The sequence below is a fragment of the Achroia grisella genome, unplaced genomic scaffold (genome assembly GCF_030625045.1).
Source record: "Achroia grisella isolate CSIRO2021 unplaced genomic scaffold, CSIRO_AGI_Agris_v1 utg780, whole genome shotgun sequence".
Taxonomy (NCBI): domain Eukaryota; kingdom Metazoa; phylum Arthropoda; class Insecta; order Lepidoptera; family Pyralidae; genus Achroia; species Achroia grisella.
Window position 1 is genome coordinate 1,454,682 of NW_026713020.1, and position 23,131 is coordinate 1,477,812.

Below are 23,131 nucleotides of genomic sequence, written 5' to 3' on the forward strand. Positions count from 1 at the left end.
TGTTCTACAAATAACTAAGTATATCTAAGACAAGATAATACTGAAATGTTTTTTTTTGTGGCTAACATGGAATCATACATCCCCCTGCGATGACGGTAGGTATATGTTACTTGGGCACTAGTGGAGATGATATAGAAGCAGGATTAAGACGGGTCAGTCAGACCATAGTGGTGTATTTGCCAGAAATTAATCATGATGCTTTACAAAATTTGGTTCAAAAAAACAGGATACGTGGGAGAAGAATCTCCTCAGTGTCGACAATGCATATGTATCCATGATATATGAGGGTTAGAAGTGTCTATTACCATAGAGGACACATTATATATATACCTAGTACTAATATGTACTACCTTTTATCATTTAAATGTTTAAATGCGTATGCCCGGTCAAGGGAATAAAATAGTTAATATATTTTATAAAAAAATAGACCAATGTCTAAATTAGTTTAAAAGTGATATTTACTGATTATTATAAATATATTGGATTAAAAAAAGTTTCACCTAAATTGTATTTTTGTGTAATTAAGTAGGTATTATAGGTATAATTTATCTTTTGCCAACAATATATCATTTTACATTCACCTACATTTTTACCAATTCATTTTTTATTTACTAGATATGTGTTTAACACATTTATTATAAATGTGTCTACTCTATATAAAGATTATATTATGTGATATTTAAATTTCTTAGGCTAGTAATCTAAAACCGGGTGGACTTGGTCTACTTTTTGGGTCATAGGTTTAGTATTCGACGGTGTGTAATACCTACTGTTACATTATTTACAGGGTCAGTATGAGTACCTAGAAGACATTGTTTCAACTAATCGATTTTAACGTTTACTAGTGCTACGCCTGTGTTTGTTTGGACTGATCAACATGTGTGTCTAATATTGTAGGTACTTATCACTATTTAAGTTTCCTTCCTCGAGTAATTTTCCTTCTGTTAACAACATTATTATGTGTAATGTACATATTTAAGAGTAGGAGACTTTGTTCATAGACTTCACGTATTTCTATAATATCTAAGTCTGCCGCCAGCACCTTAATTTTTTTGGTACCAGCTCTGAGGAATGGTAACGCATGAGAAGTAACACCACGGGCATTAGGTACAATGTATTTTGTGACGTCTATAATACTGCTCATGTAAAATTCCTTCGAAATTGTTTTTATTTGGAATAAAGGAAAGTCTATGCCTATTTTAATAATAAAAATCTATTCTTTGTCTCGCTACGGTAACCATTTTCCATCTGATGGGCCGTATGCTTATTTGCCACCGACGTAGTATAAAAAATACAGCCGTTTAGTTTTAAAATGGTAATGAATAGATAGATATTCTTTGGCAATTATAATATTAGTGTAAATCAGTTACTCTACGGATTTTATTGTCCTTCTTGTCGCCGCGCCCAAGCCGCGCACACTTTTTCCAAAGCTCGTGCTCCCAATATGGCAACGTACAATGCTGTCATAGCACCTTAGTGCATTATATTATTAATGTGCACTATTATACACTATCATACGTGTCCATTCTAATAACCATATGTTAATATAGCTCTTGAGCTATAAAAGCAATGCCCCTCTCGTTCGTACTGCACTTTGCTTCCAGACTTTGGTTGGACAACAAATATGATAATAAAAGTAAGTAGGTATACCTATTAATTTATGTATTGTTGAAGGACTTGATAGTAAATATTTTTACAAGTTATATTGGTGATGTTTGCGTCAGTAATTCCAGAAACTAGATGTAGGTACACACTTCACTGTTCTATGTTATTTAAATTAAATATTGGCTAGTTATTTTTACAGCAAAATTAATACTATGAAAATCATTGTCGACCTAACTATTCTTTATATAATTTTTTCTGATATGGTGAATGAATTACTAGGCACTGTAAACTTCATATTATAGGGCAACATGCGTTACCATCAGGCAGACCATATGACGTTTGCCATTCTCGTAGTATAAAATATTTTAATTATTCTATAGTATAATGTTTGTTATTATATTATTTATAAATTAGTAATAATTGATTGATGTCAACCTTTAGGTTCTATTATTGGCGTGTGCGGTAGCCGCCACTCAGGCGGGTATCGTGTCACCAGTTGGCGTGTACGGTTCCCCCTACAGTTATGGGGGTTGGAATCCATACAGTACTTATCCGGCACAACCAGCGCTCGCTACACAGTCGTCAAATATAATAAGGTCACCGTTTAATCTTGGCCAGGTATGTTCGTTGTCGTCCTATTGAGACAGTATATTCAACGTTTCTTACACAGTTACTATAAATCGAGTGTTTAATAATATGATAATATAAATATATTTGGTCTAATATTTCGATTTGATGTTGTTCTGGAGGAAATATTAACGAAAAGTAGAGTTTTCAAAGTACTAATTTATGTGCTTCTGAAAATATTCATCAATTAGGTACCTACCTTGGCGGAGCACTAGTGAAATATTTTTAGTATTGGCACAGATAAGATAATATTATTAGAATGAATTTATCCTTCGTGAGATACGTAATGACATGGAATTAAATACAATTGTTTCAAGGGAAGACCGCGTATAGGTCGATCTGCCATAATATAGCTACTAGGTCTATTACTAATAATCCCGTTACCTACATATTAATAATTTAATTTTTAGGTTTCAACTTATTCAAAAGCAATCGACACGCCGTTTTCGAGTGTTCGCAAATCGGATATCCGTGTGAGCAATCCTGGCATAGCGGTATCTCCTGCCTTCGGTGGAATAGCAGCTCCATTGGTATCGCATGTGGGAGTGACAGCACCGGTTGCAAAGGTATACATTATTAATATCTAGGATTTAAATTTGATTGCTTACTGCTTTAATCGACCTCGGTGGTCTAGCGGTTTAACACACCGCTTTACCTCCGAGTCGAGAGTCGCGAGTTCGATTCCACGCACGATGCAAACATTTGTGTTCATAAGTATGTTTGTTTGTATCGGGATACCGGTTGTTATGGGTACTAGATAACTGATACCTATAAATACATAGATATTTTTTTTTGTAAATGCATACATATTATACATAGTTGTATATTATGTATTATATTTACAAAAAAATATGTGAGTATTTATATCAGTTCTCTAGTACCCATAACACAAGCTCTGCTTACCGTGGGACTAGATGGCGTAGTGTTACTTGTCCAGGTCATTATTATTATTCGTATTTATTCGCCGATCGGCCGCCGTCGGGGTAGATTACTAACGCAACCCAATGACTTCGATAAAGAACCGCCTAAAGGTACACCGTGTGGTCTTGATCTTGATGTGGAGATTATTCAGGTGTTATAATAAAAATTCTTTTGCTAAACAAAGTACAATTGTAGGCAGCAATTGTAGTCAATCTATAGGTGCTTCGCGTATATATGTAATATGTATAGCACCAGGTGCTTAGATAGTGTAACCTCTGCAATCTTCAGTGTATAGACAGCGTTGAAGAAAGTAGAAGTATCAAGCTCACCAACTTAATGTTAAGAGCGATGCTATATTGTTAGAGCGACGACATACTTACATACGATAGTACTTCTGAAATTTTCTTCTACGTGTTACCCAAGTAGAAGAAACTTTGAGAAGATCGTGAGCAGTGGCGAGTCTTGGCAGAAGCTCATCAGCCCATTGCAGTTCACTTGTAGACATACTAGTAGTGGGCTGATGGTGTAGATAATGATACAACATATTGTTGTTTCTATTTGTAATGTATAGTTTTGAATTAGTTTTATATGTGTATAGCCCATAATTCAACTTTTCTTCACGTTCTCTAGGTTGCAACTGCTGGTGGCCTACTTGGTGTGGCTTATTCTGCAGCGCCTGCGGTTTCGCATATGACATATTCAAATGGCCTTGGCCTTGCTTACGCATGGTAAAGAAGTAAAAAAGATACGATTTCTACGAGCTAAGTGTAAACCTATGTTATTATTTGAGATGAAGTGTTCCTCTATATTTATTACTGTTTAGTTATAACGTAATTTATTTGTTATCTAATAAAATACTATTTTCAACTAAATGTGTATTTTTGACATCAATTTGAGCACATCGATTGAATATTTATTTAAAAAAATGTGCTCAGAGATAGGTATCTCTGAGCACATTTTTTTAATATGGTGACCATGGTGAAAGGTTGTGGCAAATAAAGTATAGATATTATTCATATTCATCGATAGTAAATAAATATCAACGAAGTCGAAAATATCGATAGTTCAACATCGATAACATAGAATAAAATGCCATTCAAAATGCTAAAAGATTAGAAATTAGATAGGACCAGATATGTCTTAACACAACAACTCTTAGAACAAGTAATTATAGCGAAACGATGTTCTCTAATCATAAATCAATACTCATGGATCGATGTAGACATCATATTTTTCTATCTAATATCGATCGGCCCTAAACTGAATAATTGAAACTAAAATGAACTTTTAGGTACATAAAACTATGTGGTATCATATTATATAATAGTTAATATGGAAGTATAGCTAAATCCAACTGCTACTTATAGTTGTTCATATGTTTTTTTGCTATTTGTTGTAGATATATGTAATTCTTTTATAGTGTAAGTAATTAATTAGTGATTTTCAAAAAAGGAAGTTTTGCCCAAAAGTCTTTGATTCATTACTTATTTCTAATTATAATATGATCCTGATCCCGCATATTTCTTAAGTTGATATGGCACAGTGATAATTCGTTCATTTTTCATAACAGTAGCATTTTCTAGCACTTTTCAGTCAAGCATGTAGTATCATTTATTTAGTTTGTGGTCGAGAGCACAATAGTAAATTTAATTCTGGTCACACTGATTAGACCTTTACTTCATTCTTTACCATCCTTTTTAATTTTTCTTTGTGTACCTAATAATTTATTTACATTTCCATAGTTTACAGTCTAGAACCATTAAAATTTTTAGTTTACTTAATTAAAGATATAAGTTTAATTAGCTACTAATACCCCACATATAGATAACAGCTGGTGTTTATTCACGTTGATCGTGTACACAAGTGAAAAGTGTTGTATATTCAAAGTTGAAAAGAATACATTACAAACAATTTAGTTGGTAGAATGTCTGATAGTGGAGAGAATGATGCTTCTTGGACTCTTTATAAAGATCGACCTGAATGGCGGGACGTAAAGCCGGTTCCGGAGGACGATGGACCTTCACCAGTTGTAGTCATCGCTCACTCTGAAAAATGTAAGTATTTCACCAAGAAACATATAATCTCGCATACTGATATTTTGATTCCTTTGAAGAAAATTATAGTATGATATATTATGCCCTTTAAGAACTGTTATTACATGTAACAGACCTTGACCTATGGTCATAACTTTAATACGTTTAATATAAGCATTAGTTAGTTTTTTCCTATTTTTATGTTCACTTTCTTCTGAATATCATGTCCTTCTTAGTCTTCTTTGATTCTAAGTCTTATTTTGTTAGTGTTAGTAATGTTTTTTTAAAAATAAAACCGTAATAAGTACAATAAGAAACAAGAGTAAATGTGAAAAAAAAAGTGAGTTGTTTAAATTTTTGCAAACAGTGACATATGGCATGTTAAATCACACTGAAATTATAGACAGACAAATATAACATAGCAGGTTTGTCTTATGATGATGTGATGTATGTGGCACTTTTCATGTACATAGCCAATGGTTGCCACATACAAGAAGGTCAACTTTTCTCAAAATTTGTGTAATAAATTTCTTTACTTTACTTTTTAACTTAAATCCTTACTTAAATTTTGACTATAATTATTCATATTCTTCAGGCGGGATTTGGCTTTCAACCACTTCACAACCTGTGGATTTGGAGTGCCATCTGCACTCGCCTCCTATCATCTGGTGAAGCGATAAAGGCCAGCCACTGCCATCAAGTTTAGAGTAGTCCAATAAAAAGTATAATTATTTGCTGTACAGTATATTACTTAGCTATTACATTTTTTATTTTTTACAATAATATATAATATTTAATCCATATTTTTACTAATTAATCTTTATCATGTATATTTTTATAAAACATATCATGGATGTATATAAAAGTACATATTCTTCTATTTCAATTATTTTACAGTTGAAGATGTATACAACTATTTCCGTGCCATACTTCAAAATAATGAAAAGTCTGAGCGAGCACTGGATTTGACTAAAGATGCCGTTGAATTGAATCCTGCTAATTACACAGTGTGGCAGTATAGGTTAGTTTTATTACTATATATATATTGTTACTGGTAATATTTAATTTCTAGAACTTGGATCTTATATGTATGTAAGTCAACTTAATAATAGAATTTTCACTAATAGTATTATTTACTTTATGTAATGTAATGTAATTTATGTAATATTTATTCTTACAGTTGAATATAACCTAATTCAAAGAGTTGTAATTCTCAACTACTATATTTTTATAAAATATATTTTTTGTATATGTGCTGTGATAATAAGTATAATAATAATCAAATGATTGCTTGCTTTGTGCTTATGTAAGAAAAAAAAGCACAACTTGGAAATGGAACAATTAAAATTTTAACAGCTAGTTAATTGTGGATGTTATTCAGTGTACTATTGGTCAATGTATAAGATATTTGTTAATTATGGATCTGTTAAAATTGTCCTGAGAACAGATCTGAGTTTTCTTAGCTTATACCATTCTGAAAACGGTTTATATGGGATTGCTGTGCATGGGCATAGCTAAATTGAGATATAGGCACTATTAAACTTTTATTACTATACTTTTTTGATATCTTTTGTAATTCATATTTATATAAAAAGCTTACAGTGAATCAGGAGCTGGTCTGTCCAATCACCACTACTCAGTAACAGTTAATATTGTTTATCTATTTTTGATATTCAGTAGTTTTACAATATACCTAACCTATACATATAAATAAAATTGGAGTGTCTGTTGTAAATTGAAATAATAGTTTTTTACTACATGCATATGAATATAAATAATCAAAAGACATTTACATATACCAAATACATGTACATACACCAATGTACCTGTATTTGGTACATACACCAATGTTTGTTCCGGCTAATCTCAGAAATGGCTGGACCGATTTTGACAGGACTTTTTTTGGCAGGTAGCTGATATAATAAAGAGTAACTTAGGCTACTTTTATGTTAGAAAAATAAAGTTAAATAACCATGCTGGACGAAGTCGCTTGAACAGCTAGTATTTAAAATATAATACATTTCATTATCAATTTTCTTGTTTACATCGTACTTAGTCAAATTATGTTATCTATTTTTTTTATTACAGGAGGGATCTATTGCAGGCCTTGGGAACAGATTTGAGAATTGAGTTAGATTATGTAGAAGCTATCATAAAACATTCACCAAAAAACTACCAGGTGTGTATTAATATTAGTGAAATATTAATATTTACAAATAATTACAAATAATAAATATTTGTATGGTAATATTAGTGAAATACAATAATCTTACAGTTAGTATAAGTACATTTTTTAATGTAAAGGACATATAATGATAAAATAAAAGATATAATATAGTACTAGTATTTAGTACAGAAATATTTTGATTTAATTTAATTCTACAAGTGTGGTTATGAAGTGGGAGAATGCACACATTTATATGATTCTAGTAAGTTGATGTCTAAAATACACTACAAACTATATAAAAATGCTTAAGGGACAATCCTCAGAATACAGTTTTGGCATGGCACGCTGCCATTTTATTACAAAAAAATACAAAACTAGTATATATTAGTATATATTATAAAATACAGAAAAGTTTTGTTATGTATAGACAAGATGTCTTGTATACTGCAGATGTCTTAAAATTTTATATGTCATTTGTTACTACTTATTATGGTATTCAATGGTACTTACAATAATTTCTTTTACTTCAGGCTTTAATGCTTAGACTAAGACTATAAATACTAATATAATAACCACTTTATTACAAGTTTAAATTGTGATTGGGTGATTTACAAAGAATATCTATGTGGTATAAAGATTGCTGGAAAGACCAAAATAGTTAAATATGTTATTATAAAATTTCCAGGTATGGCATCACAGAAGAGTGCTGGTAGAGTGGCTGCAAGATCCATCGCTGGAGTTAGAGCTCACAGGGGATGCACTATTACAGGACCCCAAAAACTATCATGCCTGGCAACATAGGCAATGGGTTATGAAAACATTTGGGTAAGTAACATATTATTTGATGTTATTATAGTATATTCAAAGCATATATTTATTTTTAGCAAGATAGATGAATGATTTTTTTATTACTTCTGCACACGCAACAGGAAATTTAAAAACCAAAATTCGTGACTAAATTGATATAATATGTGGTCTGTAGCAACATAAAATGGGCAATGACTCAGCTTATTGTTTTATCCTCAAAAATGTAAAATATTGATATTTTTATATATAATTAAAATACAATGCGATGCTGTGAAATTCCTAAATAAATATTTTTAACAAAATACAGGGAGAAAACCTACAATAGCAAAATTGTATTCATTGAAAAAGTTCATCAGTGGGTGGGTGTGTATAAATAAAAGATAAAATCATCATTTTAAATAATTTTTACTAAATAAATATTTTGGCAAACATTCAAGCATGATATGCTTTAAGTATGTTTTCTTTGCCATATTTGATTCCCGGTATTTTGGATAAGTTTAGAATAATTAAAATAAGTATTATGATAAATTATATTACACAACATTTTTGTTATATTTTACAGCTTATTCGATAAAGAAATGGAATTTGTAGACAGTTTAATTAATGAAGATGTCCGTAATAACTCTGCATGGAATCAGCGGTACTTTGTGATGAATAATCATATTGGTTGGTCTGATTTGAATGTACAAAAGGAAATATGTTATGCATTGGAAAAAATTAAATTTGTAAAGAATAATGAGAGCTCATGGAATTACCTGAGAGGTGTCTGTTTCCATGATAAAAGAGGGGTCCATGGGAATGCAGTGGTGACGTCATTTTGTGAGGAATTACATAAAACCAAATGTCGATCTCCATATTTATTAGCATTTATTATTGATATGTGTGAAGAAGCCATAAAGAAAGCTGAAACCAATAGTTTTCATAATGCTGATAGAGCAATCTTACTTTGTCACGATTTAGCAACAAAATATGATAAAATCAGAAGTAAATATTGGACTTACGTTTCGGATAAATTCAAGAAAATCCAGAAAGCGCAAAGTGAAATAGAAAACCATGAAAATAATATTGAAGATTAAATTTATCTCATTAGTTTGCTAGAAAAAGAAAGACAAACTAAACAACTTCTATTTTAATATATTTTCAATCCTTATTCGAATTCCTGTAGTAAGCATATAAAGTGAAAGCTAACAAAAGTGCAATACTGACAAACCACTTAATCCTAGTGTTGTTATTTCTGATGTTTTTTATAAATCGAAACCAAAATGCACATTTATGAATATTGGACACGATTTTTTGTGTTATCACGAGCATTGTTTTTATCTGAATGTTACAACAAAGTTAAATAAAACAAAAACTGGAAAATGTATTTTATTTTGCTTCCCGATGGTGCGTTCTAACTTTTGGATGGGTTTTCTTTTTGTGTAGGGTTGTTTACTTTATTTCTATTGGGTAGTCCAAGGTTCGTGTGGACGTGCGAACCAATAGCGCGCGCTACCACCTCGCAGTCGCACTCTTGGTTATGGTTCATGACGCCCGTGAGGCTGGGTCTATTTGTCACATTTGGTATACAGTATTGCGATGTTTTCTTTGTTTTACCTTTGACCTTAGGACCAAAATCACATGACTTGTCAGTGACGGTTATTGCGAGCATTCGCAATATATCAGGACAGTTATTGCAAGCGCATACTGTACAATCGCAGAAGGGCTAAAATTACAATTTGAATAAGACAATTACTATTATTATTATATTAATTAATACATACAAAACAAACGCCGTCATGACTGCAATCGCATAGTCAGAGGCATTGTCAACTGTTGCGGTCGCGGCGGGTATATTTGAATTCAAGATGGCAGCGGGCGAGCCTACCGTCGTCTCAAATTAATTTTTGATTTAATATTGATGCTACAGTGTCAGTCAGGACTATAAAAGACATATTTTTCATTGCCGGTTAAAATGGGACTTACAATCTTTCGGGTGTAATTCAGGGCAAACCATAATGTTGGAACAAATAATAGCGACTTGCGAATACTACCGATATAGTTTTATATATCAGAAGCTGTAATAATGACTAAAAAGCAATGAGTGAGCGTTAATTTCTTTCAAATAGATGAAAAGGGAACTCTAGTCGTAGTCTCTAGTCTCAGCTTGTAGCTGGCGTAGTTGAACTAAGAAATTTGAGAGACAACCAAATAGGCTTTTTGATCAAAAATGGTCTTCATTATATAAATGATATATGTGTAAAATCTATGTGTCAAATTTACTGTTAACTACCACGTGTAAAGTGGGGTTTTCAAGTGTTGCGTTCACCACTACATCGATAATTGTTGAGGGCTCTAACTACCTCATTTAAGATAACAGTCGTGAAGTTATATTATGATACACAAGTTTATTGATATTACCTTATTTATAAGTTGTGGATTTGGAGATCCCTTATTGTGTCTTTTAGTGTTCTGTGGGCCTTTTTTCATGTTGAATTAATAGGCATGACCAATTGGTAATAATGGTTTGTAAAGAAAATTAGTTAGCGTCACTTCATTGTATTATATTGATATTGAATATCTCTTTATGAACAGCGTCATCGTCTACATTATTTTGAAATAATATGAACACTTGGCGGATAATTGTAATGACATGTACGAATATATTGATTCAAGAGGTTTCATGCAATAATAATTAGTTGGTTATATTTATTTCGTTTCACCACTTAGGTAAATATGTGAAAGGCCTCGGTGGTCTACCGTTTTAGCATACCGCTTTATACGATACTCGCGGTTTCGATTCCTCTCACGGTACAAACATTGGTATTCATAACTATGATAGTTTGTTTTGGTCTATGTTGTTTTTCTATGTATATTATGCGTGTATTTAACAATATCTAAATATTTATGTTAGTTGTCTTGTACCCATAACACAAGTTCTGCTTACCATGGGAGTAGATAACATTGTGTGATTTGTCCAGGGTAGTATTATATCAATATTATAAATGTTTCAGTTCATAAAAAGTTTTCAGGGTTTATTACTGAATTCCACAAGGAAATTTAATAAAATTTTGCCCACTATAAAACATGTTTTGGATTAACTTATCTATAGCATATTCAAGGCGCGGGATGCTACTAATATTTCAGTTTTAAAAAAACATTATAATTCGTCAGTTTCGATTATATGTACCTAGGTAATAATTTATAAGTTATAATCTAAAGACGATTGTTTTAAGGTAATTATTTCTATTAAATTCATTATCAGTCTTATCTTAACCTAAATTTCCCCAAAGACCCAATAAAATATATTTAATATCTTTTTCTTGGTACATATTATTTTTAGATCCTTATGGTATTAGTAATTGACATTGAAGCTTTACCAAAGAGAATGGTAGTAATTTTTCGCAATGGACGTTAATATTCCAGTCACCATGTAATCAGTCATTATTGTAATAGAAATGCGAATCAGAAGTGTATTGACATTTGATTTTCAAGAACTAATTAACTAATCAGCCAGATTAGAAAAAAAATAAGCGAAATATGAAGAATACAAATACAAACGACAATTGTAGGGAACCTATAGAACTACGCATGCTAAAGCAACAACTAGCAAATTTAACATGCACATGTAAAACTTATAGAAATCTTTCAGTTTTTTGGAAAAATACAATCCAAGTAGACCAAGGTGTTCAGGTAAAAGGATTGAATTGCTCTTATGACCAATTTGTACAAACCATGAGCAACGATAATGTTCGACACGACAATGACATTGAAATACCCCAGCAGTTTCGTACTATGATACGTAACCAAAACAATTTAGCACCGTGTTCTACGTGTTTTGCTGCTTTAAACGCGTTACACAAAGGCACCACACACATCTTAAAGGACGAAGAATTAGAAACAAATCCAAAGATGTTTACATGTGATAAATCAGCCGGAAGGCATTATAGATATATAGAGAAAACAACTTCAGTAACCGATACACCCGACTCGAAATATTTTAATTTGACATTTAGTGACACCACCAGTCAATATTCAAGTGATACGTTTGAATCCAATCCTCATATCATAAAAAGGAGTAATCGTGATAAAGTGCATTTTCTTGATGACTATTTGGAATACCAGCAAGACAAAAGTTATTCAAAAGCTAATTGCACATGTATTCATATGAATAATTTTATAGATTCTATCAGACCACCTATGGTAAACATGTTTTGAATTTACGGTATTCTATATAGTACGAATGCCGATACACTCGATTCAATGATTAAACAGCTGTGTAAATAGTCATTGCAAAAAATAAGTTCTATAGATCTTTGTAAGTATACGCATGATTGTGTCTACCTATACTGCGATAAGAGTGATGAAAGAAAAGTTTTATTGCGAAATATCATTCAGTGGTGGTGTCAATTAATACCTCATTAATTTTTGCTGTTGATAAATCACATAAATTGTATAATGTTTGTTTATTTTGTCAAACTCAGGAGCCATTATATTGCACATGTAATATTTCGATAGCCCAGAAAATATTATAGATACATATGAACCTTTTGATAGTAGGTACTAGTGCCTTCTTAAGTCGTTATCCATCCACCTTAGCCATGAAGGCATTAGGAGGTAACAAACAAACTAAATCACCATCGTATTTATAATTTTAATATACTTTAATATTTGTAACTATGTAATACACCTTGTATTTCAATTGTACCAAGCGAAATGTGGGCATGTCTTAAGTTTTAGTTTGCGACTACATCGACAGTTTGTAAATACCTCTATGTATCTTTGTAAATGACTACCCCATTTCGGATCATAGTCGTAATGGTATATTTGTTAAGTACGAATAAGGATTTCAAAGTTATAATTTGAAAGACTAATTTATACGTAATACATTATGAGGGTATTGGATTACACACATATGAGATATGGACATAAAAGGAGAATATGTTGCAGTTGGATGCTTTAGAACTATGTATGTTGATTTATAGTGCCACACTCCCAAAAGGTGCATGTGTAATCTAACTGTTAGGGATTATATAGGATTTAATTATTAGGCAGTTTGTTCACAAAACTGCCTGTCCCTGTAATAATATAAATAATAGTCAATTTTATTGTCTCCCAACCATATACTTATAGAATATAATAAACATTACTTCTTCTGCAACAGCAGGTAGGTATGCAGGTAGGTTTGACTATATGTATGGTTATAAGAGTAAGACACCCCGTCTTATCTTGACAGCTGTATTAATTTTTGATTTATAGGTCATATTGGTTTGCATGTGCAAATATTCTTTGTATGTAATAAAAATAATCTTTGCTGCTACTGTGCTATGTTAACAACCATACAAGATATCTACTCGATATGCATATATGGATTATACAAAACTTTATTTTTTATTTATTTATGAAACGTACTGTGATTCACAATAACATTCTTAATATTTTTATTTATACACAAACATAAAATGATTCGCCCGCTTCCATTAACGGTAGGTACTAGGTACACATTGGCGATCACCAGCAGATGATGATAGGTTGAGCATGGAATTAGGTCAGTTAGTATATCATGGCGAAATCACCACTATTACTATCAATGTCCTCCTACCATATACTTAGTATTAACAATATGTGAAATACAAAACAAAGCAAGAAATACGCAATTTTGCAATAAATTATGGTCACAGATCGTTCAATAACTAATAGTGTAAATACTCATACTGCGCTATTAGGTACAAACTACGTTTTCTTGTAGATATGCACTTTTTAAATACAGAGTATATATATAAAAAAAAAGATTAATAATATCAATAGATATCTAAATTAATTTTTGGATTTCATTGGGGTGTATGAGCAAATCGAAAAGTTAATTAGTGTGCCAAATCGCTACATAATCGGAGTTGTAATATAGCACCAGTCAATATCTTTAAATATAACAAATGTTTACCTACCTATTTTTAAAATATACCTAATAATGGAACAGAAACAGGGACTATGTAACATAGAGTATTATGCGTAGATAAATTTATTTAAAATATTAAAATATATAGATATCTATAAGTACATTGCTCTATTCCATGTATTTTGTTATGAGATAAAAAAAAATGCATAGTAATTCTTTATTATTTATTATTGTAACAAGTCAATGATCAAACACATTAAATTATACATAGGTACTTATACTTCTATGTAATTTATAATCTGTATGTAACGCAAAAAAAAGTAAATTTTTAATTTACTGAAATTATTACGTTCTGTAATAATAATACAATTTCAAATGTCACATCAATATTATAGCGGACATTTAAGAGAAGTAAGTAATTAGTAATTTTGAACTAGTAGATACAGTTAAATCCAGAAATCGCAATTGGTACAGGTGGCAGGTTTAGCGTTTAGTTAGTGCCAAGTTCAATATTGGTCGTGAGAGATTCAAAAGCTCAGGACTATAGTAATCGATATATATATATAAATATAAATGTAATACAATGGGATAATATATAAATATGGGATAAATAAATTTTAGTTGTTAACAGATGATGATGCAGCATAATGTTTAATAAATCTTGCCGACGGGTCTGTCACTTGTACCCATTTTGGCATCCAATAATATGGTGTGAAATGGTGTTGTCCTGGAAAGGTTACTTCGAATACATAGCGGTAGTACTTAGATTCTTTAGTAGTAGGCTGTGTTCCTTTGAAGATAATGTCTTCTTCTGGAAGCCTTTCTGTAATTATTTCTGACAAAGTTGTAAATAAAGACTTTTTTAGAGATGCAACGCCGTCACTAAATGCTTCCTTATGACGCCATAGTATTGCGTCAGGCAATAGACCGCTCTTGTCGAAACTACTACGTAGTAGATATTTCTCTATCCCATTTTGTGGTTGACGTAAGTTGGGGTCTATACTGAGGTAATAGTGTGTAAATTGGATGTCTAAGAATGGCACTCTTAGTTCTAAACTGAAAGCACTGGTTGTTCGGTCTGCACGTAAGCCATCGTACAAGTAAATATCGGAAAGAAGTCGTTTACTCTCTTCATGACCAGCTTTTGAGGATGGTGCATCTCTAAAATAAATATAACCTTGAGCTAATTCATCAGCACCTTCACCACTGAATACAACTGTAGTTTCAGTATTCTTTTTTATATATTTCGATAAAAGATACATAGGTAAACTTGCACGTATTGTCGTAATATCATAAGATTCCAAATGATATATGACATTATCTAATTCCTCTTCTATGTCATTTTCAGTAAATTTTACTTCATGATGCTCAGTACCCAGATATTCTGCTACAGTCCGAGCAGCTGCTAAATCAGGAGAGTTATCCATACCAATAGCGAATGTTTGAATTTTATAAGGTAGTTTCTCTTGTTTGGCCAGTTTTACTACTAATGCTGTAATCAGTGAAGAATCTAACCCGCCGCTTAGAAGACAGCCGATTCTTCTTTCCGCCATTAACCGTTTTCTACAAGCTGCTTCCAACAGACTAGCTATTTTTTCTTTTACATCCATGTCTTTCAAAATATCTTCAGAAACAAATGGCTGAAACCTAGGTGGTGTTCCCGGTTTAAAGTATTGTTCAGTGTAATCTTTTTTCACTTTTCCATTATCCAGTATACTCCACACTTCGAAATGTCCTGGTGGAAATTGTCCCAACGTGGTATTTTCACTGGATTTTAATTTAAGTCCCATTAGACCCTTACCTTCTGAAGCAATTGCCATAACTCCGTTAACCTCGTCGTCAAGCTTGAATAAAGGTCGAACACCATATGGGTCTCGTGCCAAATATATTTTTCTTTTTTCGCCATCAATTAAACAAAAAGCGAATACACCATCAATTTTTTTAACAGTGTCTGCCACACCAAATTTATGGTAACTGTGAATGATAGCTTCCACGTCACATTTAGTTTCATAGGGAAACTCGTATTGTGTTTGAAGACGTTTGTAGTTGTATATTTCGCCATTACAAATAAGAGTAGTGCGAGGATATTGATGTAGTCGCATGGGCTGCATACCGTGCAAGCCGTCGACAATGGCGAGTCTTCGGAATCCGAGTATGGCGAGAGGTTCGCGTGCGTCTTGTTCTATACGCCACGCATCTGGTCCGCGGTGCTCAATACAAGAAAAACATTTGTGACAGATTGGAGTTAGGTTAGCGTCTACTCCGAAGGTACCCCAAATGCCACACATCTTATTGAATCTGAAATAAAGAAATGTATATTATTACAAGTTATTTATATTGAATAAAGCGACAGTTACATATCTATTTACATCTATAATATTATATAAAAACTTTATAATTTTGTCAGTTAGACCGACAAATAATTAACTAACGTCAAAACTAACTACTAACTAAAATTACGACTAATTTAACTTATTGATATAATTTAATAGTAGATATATAAATACGTACATCGTTTCTCTATTTTCTTTTGATGACTTGGTCAAATTAAATATTGTACTGTATAGTCAAATCTGTTTACAAACATACACCTATACAGAACTTAATCAATTACACAGATAAGCAGTTCCATACTATCTTTCCAAATTAGGTGTAATAAAATCGTAATATAATCATAAGATACTGAACCAAAAATGATGGTTTTTTAAATTAATAATATCTACACATAAAAAAGGCATTATGTTTATATACTCGTTTTATATGAACTTTATATACTTATGTATATATATACAGGATATATGAGTACCAAGTCGCGTTATAAATAAATATATTTATTGACGTCACTTCTCGAAACCTGCATCTTATCTAAAGTATGCCTATAAAATACGTAGGCAGGAGTATACTGGTATTGTGGGAGTCCCTCTAATCTTATTTAGTCCCATTAGCATTATCATATTGTTCTTATACATACAATAATTATATATGTATAAACGTTTTTGCAGGAGGGTGTGAAATGTATGCATAAAATTTGAACATCCTAAGTACCTTATTAATATTTAACCATTCCTACATTCCAGAATCGATTTTCTTTTGTCACATACGTTTCGAATTTGATGGATGAACTTTGAATAAAATTATCGCTTACTATATTGTTTTTAATACACTGACTGAAATGAAAAAAAAAGTAACTATCGTTAAAAATATGTGATGATATTATTCCCAGTGTCCGTTGATTAAATTCGTACTCTGTCAAAAAACGAAGCAAACAGGTTTTGCCAGGTATTGACAATAATTATAATGTTGTATGCACCATGCTACAAACAATTTGTGTAACGTCAATACCATATCTTTTAGAATTTAAGAACAGTGAAATATTACCTACGTAATGAATATTGAACTCTCTGAAGAATACTTTTAAACAATATTCTGCAATATAAAACATCTTTCATGTATTTGAATTTGTCAGAATAAGGCGACATTGTTGCGAGAAAAATGTTTGAAAAGTCGTAGATAGTAAGTACATGGTAAAAAGTAGATTGTTAATTAATATGTCATAGGTATAAAAAATATTAATAATTAATATACAGTTTCGTATCAATGTAATGGAATTATTTCGTGTCATATTTTTCATTAGTAGGTACACCAGTGCGATGACGGGCAGGTAGCTAGTAAGATTATAATAATGACCTTTACCTTTACGTCTATTTTAACATTACTCATTAACATAGTATATAAAAATATACTAGGGTATACACTTGCTAACTAATTGCGAGTTATTTTTTTTCGGAACCTGGTAGGTACTTGTGCTATTTTTTTTAATAATTGTCGAACATTACCTCGTTTCAATTATAAGTATGTATATTATAAGTATTATATTTTTATTATGTACGTTATAAAAAACATCGTTAAGATTAATACTCTAAATATACATATATACATTTTAAGTACACGTATATACATAAAAGTTTAACTAATTATGAGCCATTTGTGTAATATGCTTAGTTGCATCTCGGGGATTATGTTTTGTTATATAAATAACGTAGGGATTGCCTGGGAACAAATGTTTAGGTGGGCATCTATACTTTAAAACTGCTGAAGACGCACTTGATGCAATGTTACATCATGGATCGAACTACGAATATCACGCCATCATGCGACGACTGTGGTATGTACCTACTCCTCATGAGTGCCCAGTCCGGTGGACTAAGGTATTCCTTCGTACCGAGTAATTCAAATACTTGTATCCACCTTTACGATAATCACCAGTCGAATAATTGATTGAATAATAATTTATGATTTAAAAAACTTCTTATTTTTATCAAGCATGTATGTATGTAGTTTATAATTATCACATTGTTATTGGACATGTCCTTCTTATAAACCCTGTAGATAAGACTGGATTAAATACCTAAATTTATATTTAAGTCTGGTCGAAAAATATGTTAAGTGTAAAAATGTATCTACATGATACATCTTGTGTTTTTATAGTTGCATTACAAATTAATTTTAGATTTTCTGAAAGTGCCAAATAATAAGAATTTATTTTTATTATCATATACTTAATTTTTGCACATAAATGTAATAGGATACGAGAAGTTCTTAATTAAAGTACTGTATCAGGTGTTCATTATAGATATAACCTTAATTTAGTTAAATAACTTTTTTGCTTACTCTTTAAAATTCTTTACGTATATAATTACGTTTATTTTTAATTTTTACTTAGGTATATTTGTAAACGGTAAAATAATTTTAATGTAATAAATACTTACCAATTATAATTTTTATTATCTATTTGGGAATGTATGTATATTAATATCTGAGAATATTAATAACCTTTGCGGCGAATACGAATTTGTTGTAGAAAAACACGACAACTTCAGACCAGTTCCAACTATGTACTGGTTTTGATAATGTTCCGATCCGAGACCGGATTCGATAAATTGAAGACGATAAAAACGTTTTGGTTGTCGAGCTGGCTATTATGCATGTACCTATATTGTATATTGTGTTGTCAATTGCAAGCTGTCAGTGTAAACGAATATAGGACACACACGCATGATGTGAAATTGTCAATGTCAAAATTGACGCAGATGTTAATCGCTCGTTGGTATCATAGTAACAAAATTATTTTTGTATGAGATTATACCCATCTCCTTTTCAACTCGGAATATTTACAAGCAGTAGAATGCATATATGTATATAAAAGATTTTGTTGCATATGCAGAACCATCTTAGTTAAAACAAATTGTTTTTTACGCGAAACTATTCAAACTAATATTTATTCTAAGCATTACAGGTTACATTAATTCAATTTTTATATATTCCGTCCTTACTTATATTATGTACGTAACTTATGCCTATAATAACCATTTTGTTCCCATTCTACTCATATTGTCTACGTATTTGCCAATATTTTTATTATTTCACATTATACAAATCACTTCATAAATTTTCCACTCCTAAATTGTTTTAATTTATGAAGTGATTTGTATAATGTGTTTATGCCCCTATACTAGAATCCAACTAACTAGTCTACTGCCCTACCGAAGTCTCAAAGCAGTGACTTGCTTTCTCCAGTTTGAATGTAGGATACCTACAGCAGTTTTGTATATGCTTTTCAGCAGGCATTTCATATTTGTTGATTTACTGTGTAGTTTCTAGATGGCTCTGAATGTTTTGGTTCAAAGCGTGTTTGAAGCGATTGTGCATCATATCGTTGAGGAGCGACTATTCGTTGGATAAGATCTTGAATTCACACTGGAAATTTCAAAAATAAGGTTTATCTCAAATGGACTGTATGTTCATAATTTGAAACAAATAGCAATACTTTGTTAATTTTACATCGCTTTACCCAATTCTCTCTACAGTAAATTTTAAAACGAAATTAGTAAGATACCGATACCGTACTCAGGTTAAACCCTTTATTCCTGAGGTATTTTAGATTAATTTCGTTAATATTGAAGTCCGCTTTTTGTATAACATAATCCAATGTATATTTTAAAATAATGGGAAATTTATTATGATAAAGGAAATGCAGGATGGCAGAATAATAGAAAGACGGTCTGAATAAATTAGCAATATAATTACTTACACAAAATGTGGAATAATAAATATTAATCTCATTATACTGAAACTTACGAACAGGGGCTTTAGAGTTAAAGGTAAATTTAAATGTTTGATTAATTTCAGCTTCAACTATTAATTTATGTTCGTTTACAAATATTTAAAACTTGAAATGCTGATCAGATTTAGGAGTTTTAATGAAGGTTAGATACATACTGCTTATGAATAATTATGAGGTAAGTATGTACTTACATTTGATAGAAATTATTAGCAAAAAAAATGTATATTGAAAATAATTAAAGTTGAACATATTTTTATGTATATTTATAAAACTTTGAGTTCTTGCGCTCTCGGGAAAGTTAAAATTGCCATTTTAGAGTGAATGGAGGATTGGTTTCTATATCACGTCGATAATATAATTTGACCAGTAGCAGCAGAATGGCGCAGAAAGAATTACTGTTCCAACAAAATAAGTAAATATAATATATCTATCTTACTTATATAATATATATATAAGTAAATATAGAATATCTAGAATTTATTGCGTGTTGAATAAACTCATATAAATAGAAAGGTTTGATTTTTGATAGACTAAAAGTTATAGCACAAATTGAACTATTTTTAAATTCTGTAAATTCTTCAGGGAGCAATATTAGTTGTTTTTCACCCAGATATCATGACGGTTTATGATTTTTTATGACACAATTTTAATCTTTACGTAGTATAAAAGTCACCGCCTTTGTCCGTTTGTCTATACCAATCTTTTTACACCCGCAACGAATTTAAAGAAGTTTTCAGCAATAGATAGAATGATTCAGGCGGAAGGTGTATATGTATAGGTAATATATGTGTGTTATAGTATAGAACTAACCGTGAAATTCAAAGATTTGTAATGTACTCGTGCAAAGCTGTGACGGGCGCTAGTGTTAAATAAAATTGCCTACCTAAAATTTAACTTCAATGTGCGTGAATCCTAATATCAGTGATGGGGTTTAATTGATGACTAATGTAAAGTACGCGTACGTCTGGATTTTTTTCTGTCTATTCATCCATATAGGAAATTCATCGTGTATACAAACTTCCTCATATTAGATGCGTAATAAGTAGCTAATTTCAATTATGAATAATTTGTAAGGTGTATGTACCATGATTTTGTAAATTACCTACTACCTTATAAACGATTTTCTATCAATATTAAATTTCAAATAATAATTGCAAATTCGCAAGCTTTATTTATTTAATACAAATATTTGAGGCAGAATATTTTGCTTCTAATTTGTGTTGTGTATTTAATAACATCAGCGAGAAAGTTATAGTTAAGTATTGATATTTGTATTGTAAGCAATTTAAATATTGTATTTAGCAAAATTTATGCACTAGCGTAACTGATTTCGAGTTGTTTTTGTAAAATGCGAGGTTTTTTTTATTGTATACATAACAATAATCTAGAGACAATCCACATTGTGCCATCTAGTCCCAAATTAAGGAGAGTAAGTTTTACGGGTACTTATTCTAAATACATAGATATTTATTTTTTGAAATATATATTAACATACATAGATAACATCCAGAGAGATATAAACATCATACTCATGAATACAAATTGTTGTACCCTGCGAGGAATCGAACTTGCACCAAAGGAAGTAAAGCGGTATGCTAAATTGCTAGAAGACCGACGCCATCAATGCCTATATTACTAATGAAAGTAGATACGTCTATTTCAATTAGTTATTAGTTTCATTATGATAAGTATTCTTTAGGTAAAATATGTAGGAGTGTAGGTATATTAATTAATGTTAGTAAAATGATACGTAATAATGTAGGACAATGTATAGACGGGATCCAAATCGCTTAGTTATTCGGGTCGAATAATTTAGAATGTCCAAATTTAGTGTATACCTAATTTTAAACATTTACAAATGTCTGAATTACTTTAAAGTATTTCATGATTTTAATAAACTGTAAAATAAATATAATAATAGCTTTTCATAAATGCAAATAAAAGTACCTATACGCGTACATTTTTTTTTTAATTTTTTGACTGTATGTTTATGCTTGCTATATCTTTGTAAACGATAGGACCGATTTTGTAGGGACTTTCACTCGCATATAGCTAATGTTATAAGGAGTAGGTCACTCAAGTTATATTTATCTTAGAAATATATATTTTTTTATTTTATGAAAATCAAGTTAAATTCCACGCAAACGAAGTCTTTAAATGAAAAATTGGGTAATAGGTGGAATCTATAGTACGTAGATATGAGATTTGCTTTGAATTTATTTTTGTGTGTAGTTCAGTAACTCATTAACCTTTATGAAATACCTGTAGGTATTTCATGCAAAGTGTAATTTTGATTGATGTGTTGAAATCGGATCATGTGTACTATTTATTGCCTGTCCCTTTTTTTATATATTCGGTGAAATCAAGTATACGTATGTAAGTGATATTTTAGAACTTTTACTGAACTCGGTTGAAAAATATAAAATCAAATGAACAATCTTTGTGTTGAAATTTCCTTGAGATGACAGCTACAAGTATCTCAGAGGAAATTTGATTTAACGAGACAGGAAAAATATAATTTGCGAGAGAAGCTCTGTCATCTAGGCAGGTTGATATTAATATTAACCTAATTTGGTATCTAGCTTAATATCATTATGTTAAATAGTAGGATGAAACGATATTAATATTCATTTATTTTCGTCTCTATAAAGAATTATGCCATTCCTCTGATCTGAGTTATGATTATCCGAGTCTGATTAGAGTAGTACGAAAAAAAATAGGTGTAGTGTCACTTCAATATCTTTACAATGTATAAAACAAAGTTCCCTCCGTTATCTTTACGCTTAAATCTTTTAAACTGCGCTATGGGTTTAATGCAACAATAAATAGAGTTATTAAAAAGGAGTATATTATGTGTATGATGGTGTACAATAGACGCACTGTACAGAAGTATCGATCGATCGAGATATTCAAGTATTTGTAATGTGACTGCGTAGTGCGTAACAAACATGTTTTTGTGAGTTGCACCAGTG

The 23,131-nt window shown here is 31.1% G+C and overlaps 5 protein-coding genes across 6 annotated transcripts; 3 read left to right on the plus strand and 2 right to left on the minus strand.

The window, feature by feature from the left end:
• Positions 1-89: 89 nt before the first annotated feature.
• On the plus strand, positions 90-3,943 carry LOC131851012 (pupal cuticle protein C1B-like). The gene is made up of 4 exons (XM_059201436.1): positions 90-152; positions 2,047-2,223; positions 2,643-2,798; positions 3,784-3,943. The coding sequence occupies exons 1-4, from the start codon at positions 90-92 to the stop codon at positions 3,883-3,885; spliced, it is 498 nt and encodes a 165-aa protein (XP_059057419.1). The 3' UTR covers positions 3,886-3,943.
• Positions 3,944-4,818: 875 nt separating this feature from the next.
• Positions 4,819-9,501, plus strand: LOC131850969 (protein farnesyltransferase/geranylgeranyltransferase type-1 subunit alpha). The gene is made up of 5 exons (XM_059201387.1): positions 4,819-5,207; positions 6,084-6,207; positions 7,275-7,365; positions 8,039-8,178; positions 8,723-9,501. The coding sequence occupies exons 1-5, from the start codon at positions 5,078-5,080 to the stop codon at positions 9,234-9,236; spliced, it is 999 nt and encodes a 332-aa protein (XP_059057370.1). The 5' UTR covers positions 4,819-5,077; the 3' UTR covers positions 9,237-9,501.
• Positions 9,502-9,546: 45 nt separating this feature from the next.
• Positions 9,547-10,791, minus strand: LOC131850970 (uncharacterized). Its single transcript, XM_059201388.1, has 2 exons — positions 10,561-10,791; positions 9,547-9,865 (listed from the first exon to the last, which is right to left on the minus strand). The coding sequence occupies exons 1-2, from the start codon at positions 10,627-10,629 to the stop codon at positions 9,554-9,556; spliced, it is 381 nt and encodes a 126-aa protein (XP_059057371.1). The 5' UTR covers positions 10,630-10,791; the 3' UTR covers positions 9,547-9,553.
• Positions 10,792-11,540: 749 nt separating this feature from the next.
• On the plus strand, positions 11,541-13,897 carry LOC131851064 (uncharacterized). Its single transcript, XM_059201485.1, has one exon. The coding sequence runs from the start codon at positions 11,680-11,682 to the stop codon at positions 12,355-12,357; it is 678 nt and encodes a 225-aa protein (XP_059057468.1). The 5' UTR covers positions 11,541-11,679; the 3' UTR covers positions 12,358-13,897.
• A 371-nt stretch (positions 13,898-14,268) lies between these two features.
• On the minus strand, positions 14,269-19,020 carry LOC131850865 (asparagine synthetase [glutamine-hydrolyzing]). 2 transcript variants are annotated; one of them, XM_059201244.1, is made up of 2 exons: positions 18,805-19,020; positions 14,269-16,333 (listed from the first exon to the last, which is right to left on the minus strand). In XM_059201244.1, exon 2 carries the CDS (start codon positions 16,321-16,323, stop codon positions 14,653-14,655), a length of 1,671 nt encoding a protein of 556 aa, XP_059057227.1. In that variant the 5' UTR covers positions 16,324-16,333; positions 18,805-19,020; the 3' UTR covers positions 14,269-14,652. The 2 variants fall into 2 exon arrangements, with proteins under 2 accessions (XP_059057227.1, XP_059057228.1); XM_059201245.1 differs by lacking the exon at positions 18,805-19,020 and adding an exon at positions 17,081-17,778.
• Between the last annotated feature and the right edge of the window lie 4,111 nt (positions 19,021-23,131).

What these genes read in the sequence shown, in the direction of transcription:
- LOC131850969 (XM_059201387.1), top strand. Translation starts at nt 5,078, where the DNA reads ATGTCTGATAGTGGAGAGAATGATGCTTCTTGGACTCTTTATAAAGAT. An exon ending in CATCGCTCACTCTGAAAAAT is followed by an intron (nt 5,208 to 6,083) that starts GTAAGTATTTCA and finishes ATTATTTTACAG; the next exon opens with TTGAAGATGTATACAACTAT. An exon ending in TGGGTTATGAAAACATTTGG is followed by an intron (nt 8,179 to 8,722) that starts GTAAGTAACATA and finishes TATATTTTACAG; the next exon opens with CTTATTCGATAAAGAAATGG.
- LOC131851064 (XM_059201485.1), top strand. Translation starts at nt 11,680, where the DNA reads ATGAAGAATACAAATACAAACGACAATTGTAGGGAACCTATAGAACTA.
- LOC131850970 (XM_059201388.1), bottom strand. Translation starts at nt 10,629, where the DNA reads ATGAAAAAAGGCCCACAGAACACTAAAAGACACAATAAGGGATCTCCA. An exon ending in ATCCACAACTTATAAATAAG is followed by an intron (nt 9,866 to 10,560) that starts GTAATATCAATA and finishes TTGTAATTTTAG; the next exon opens with CCCTTCTGCGATTGTACAGT.
- LOC131851012 (XM_059201436.1), top strand. Translation starts at nt 90, where the DNA reads ATGACGGTAGGTATATGTTACTTGGGCACTAGTGGAGATGATATAGAA. An exon ending in TAGAAGCAGGATTAAGACGG is followed by an intron (nt 153 to 2,046) that starts GTCAGTCAGACC and finishes GTCAACCTTTAG; the next exon opens with GTTCTATTATTGGCGTGTGC. An exon ending in TGACAGCACCGGTTGCAAAG is followed by an intron (nt 2,799 to 3,783) that starts GTATACATTATT and finishes CACGTTCTCTAG; the next exon opens with GTTGCAACTGCTGGTGGCCT.
- LOC131850865 (XM_059201244.1), bottom strand. Translation starts at nt 16,323, where the DNA reads ATGTGTGGCATTTGGGGTACCTTCGGAGTAGACGCTAACCTAACTCCA.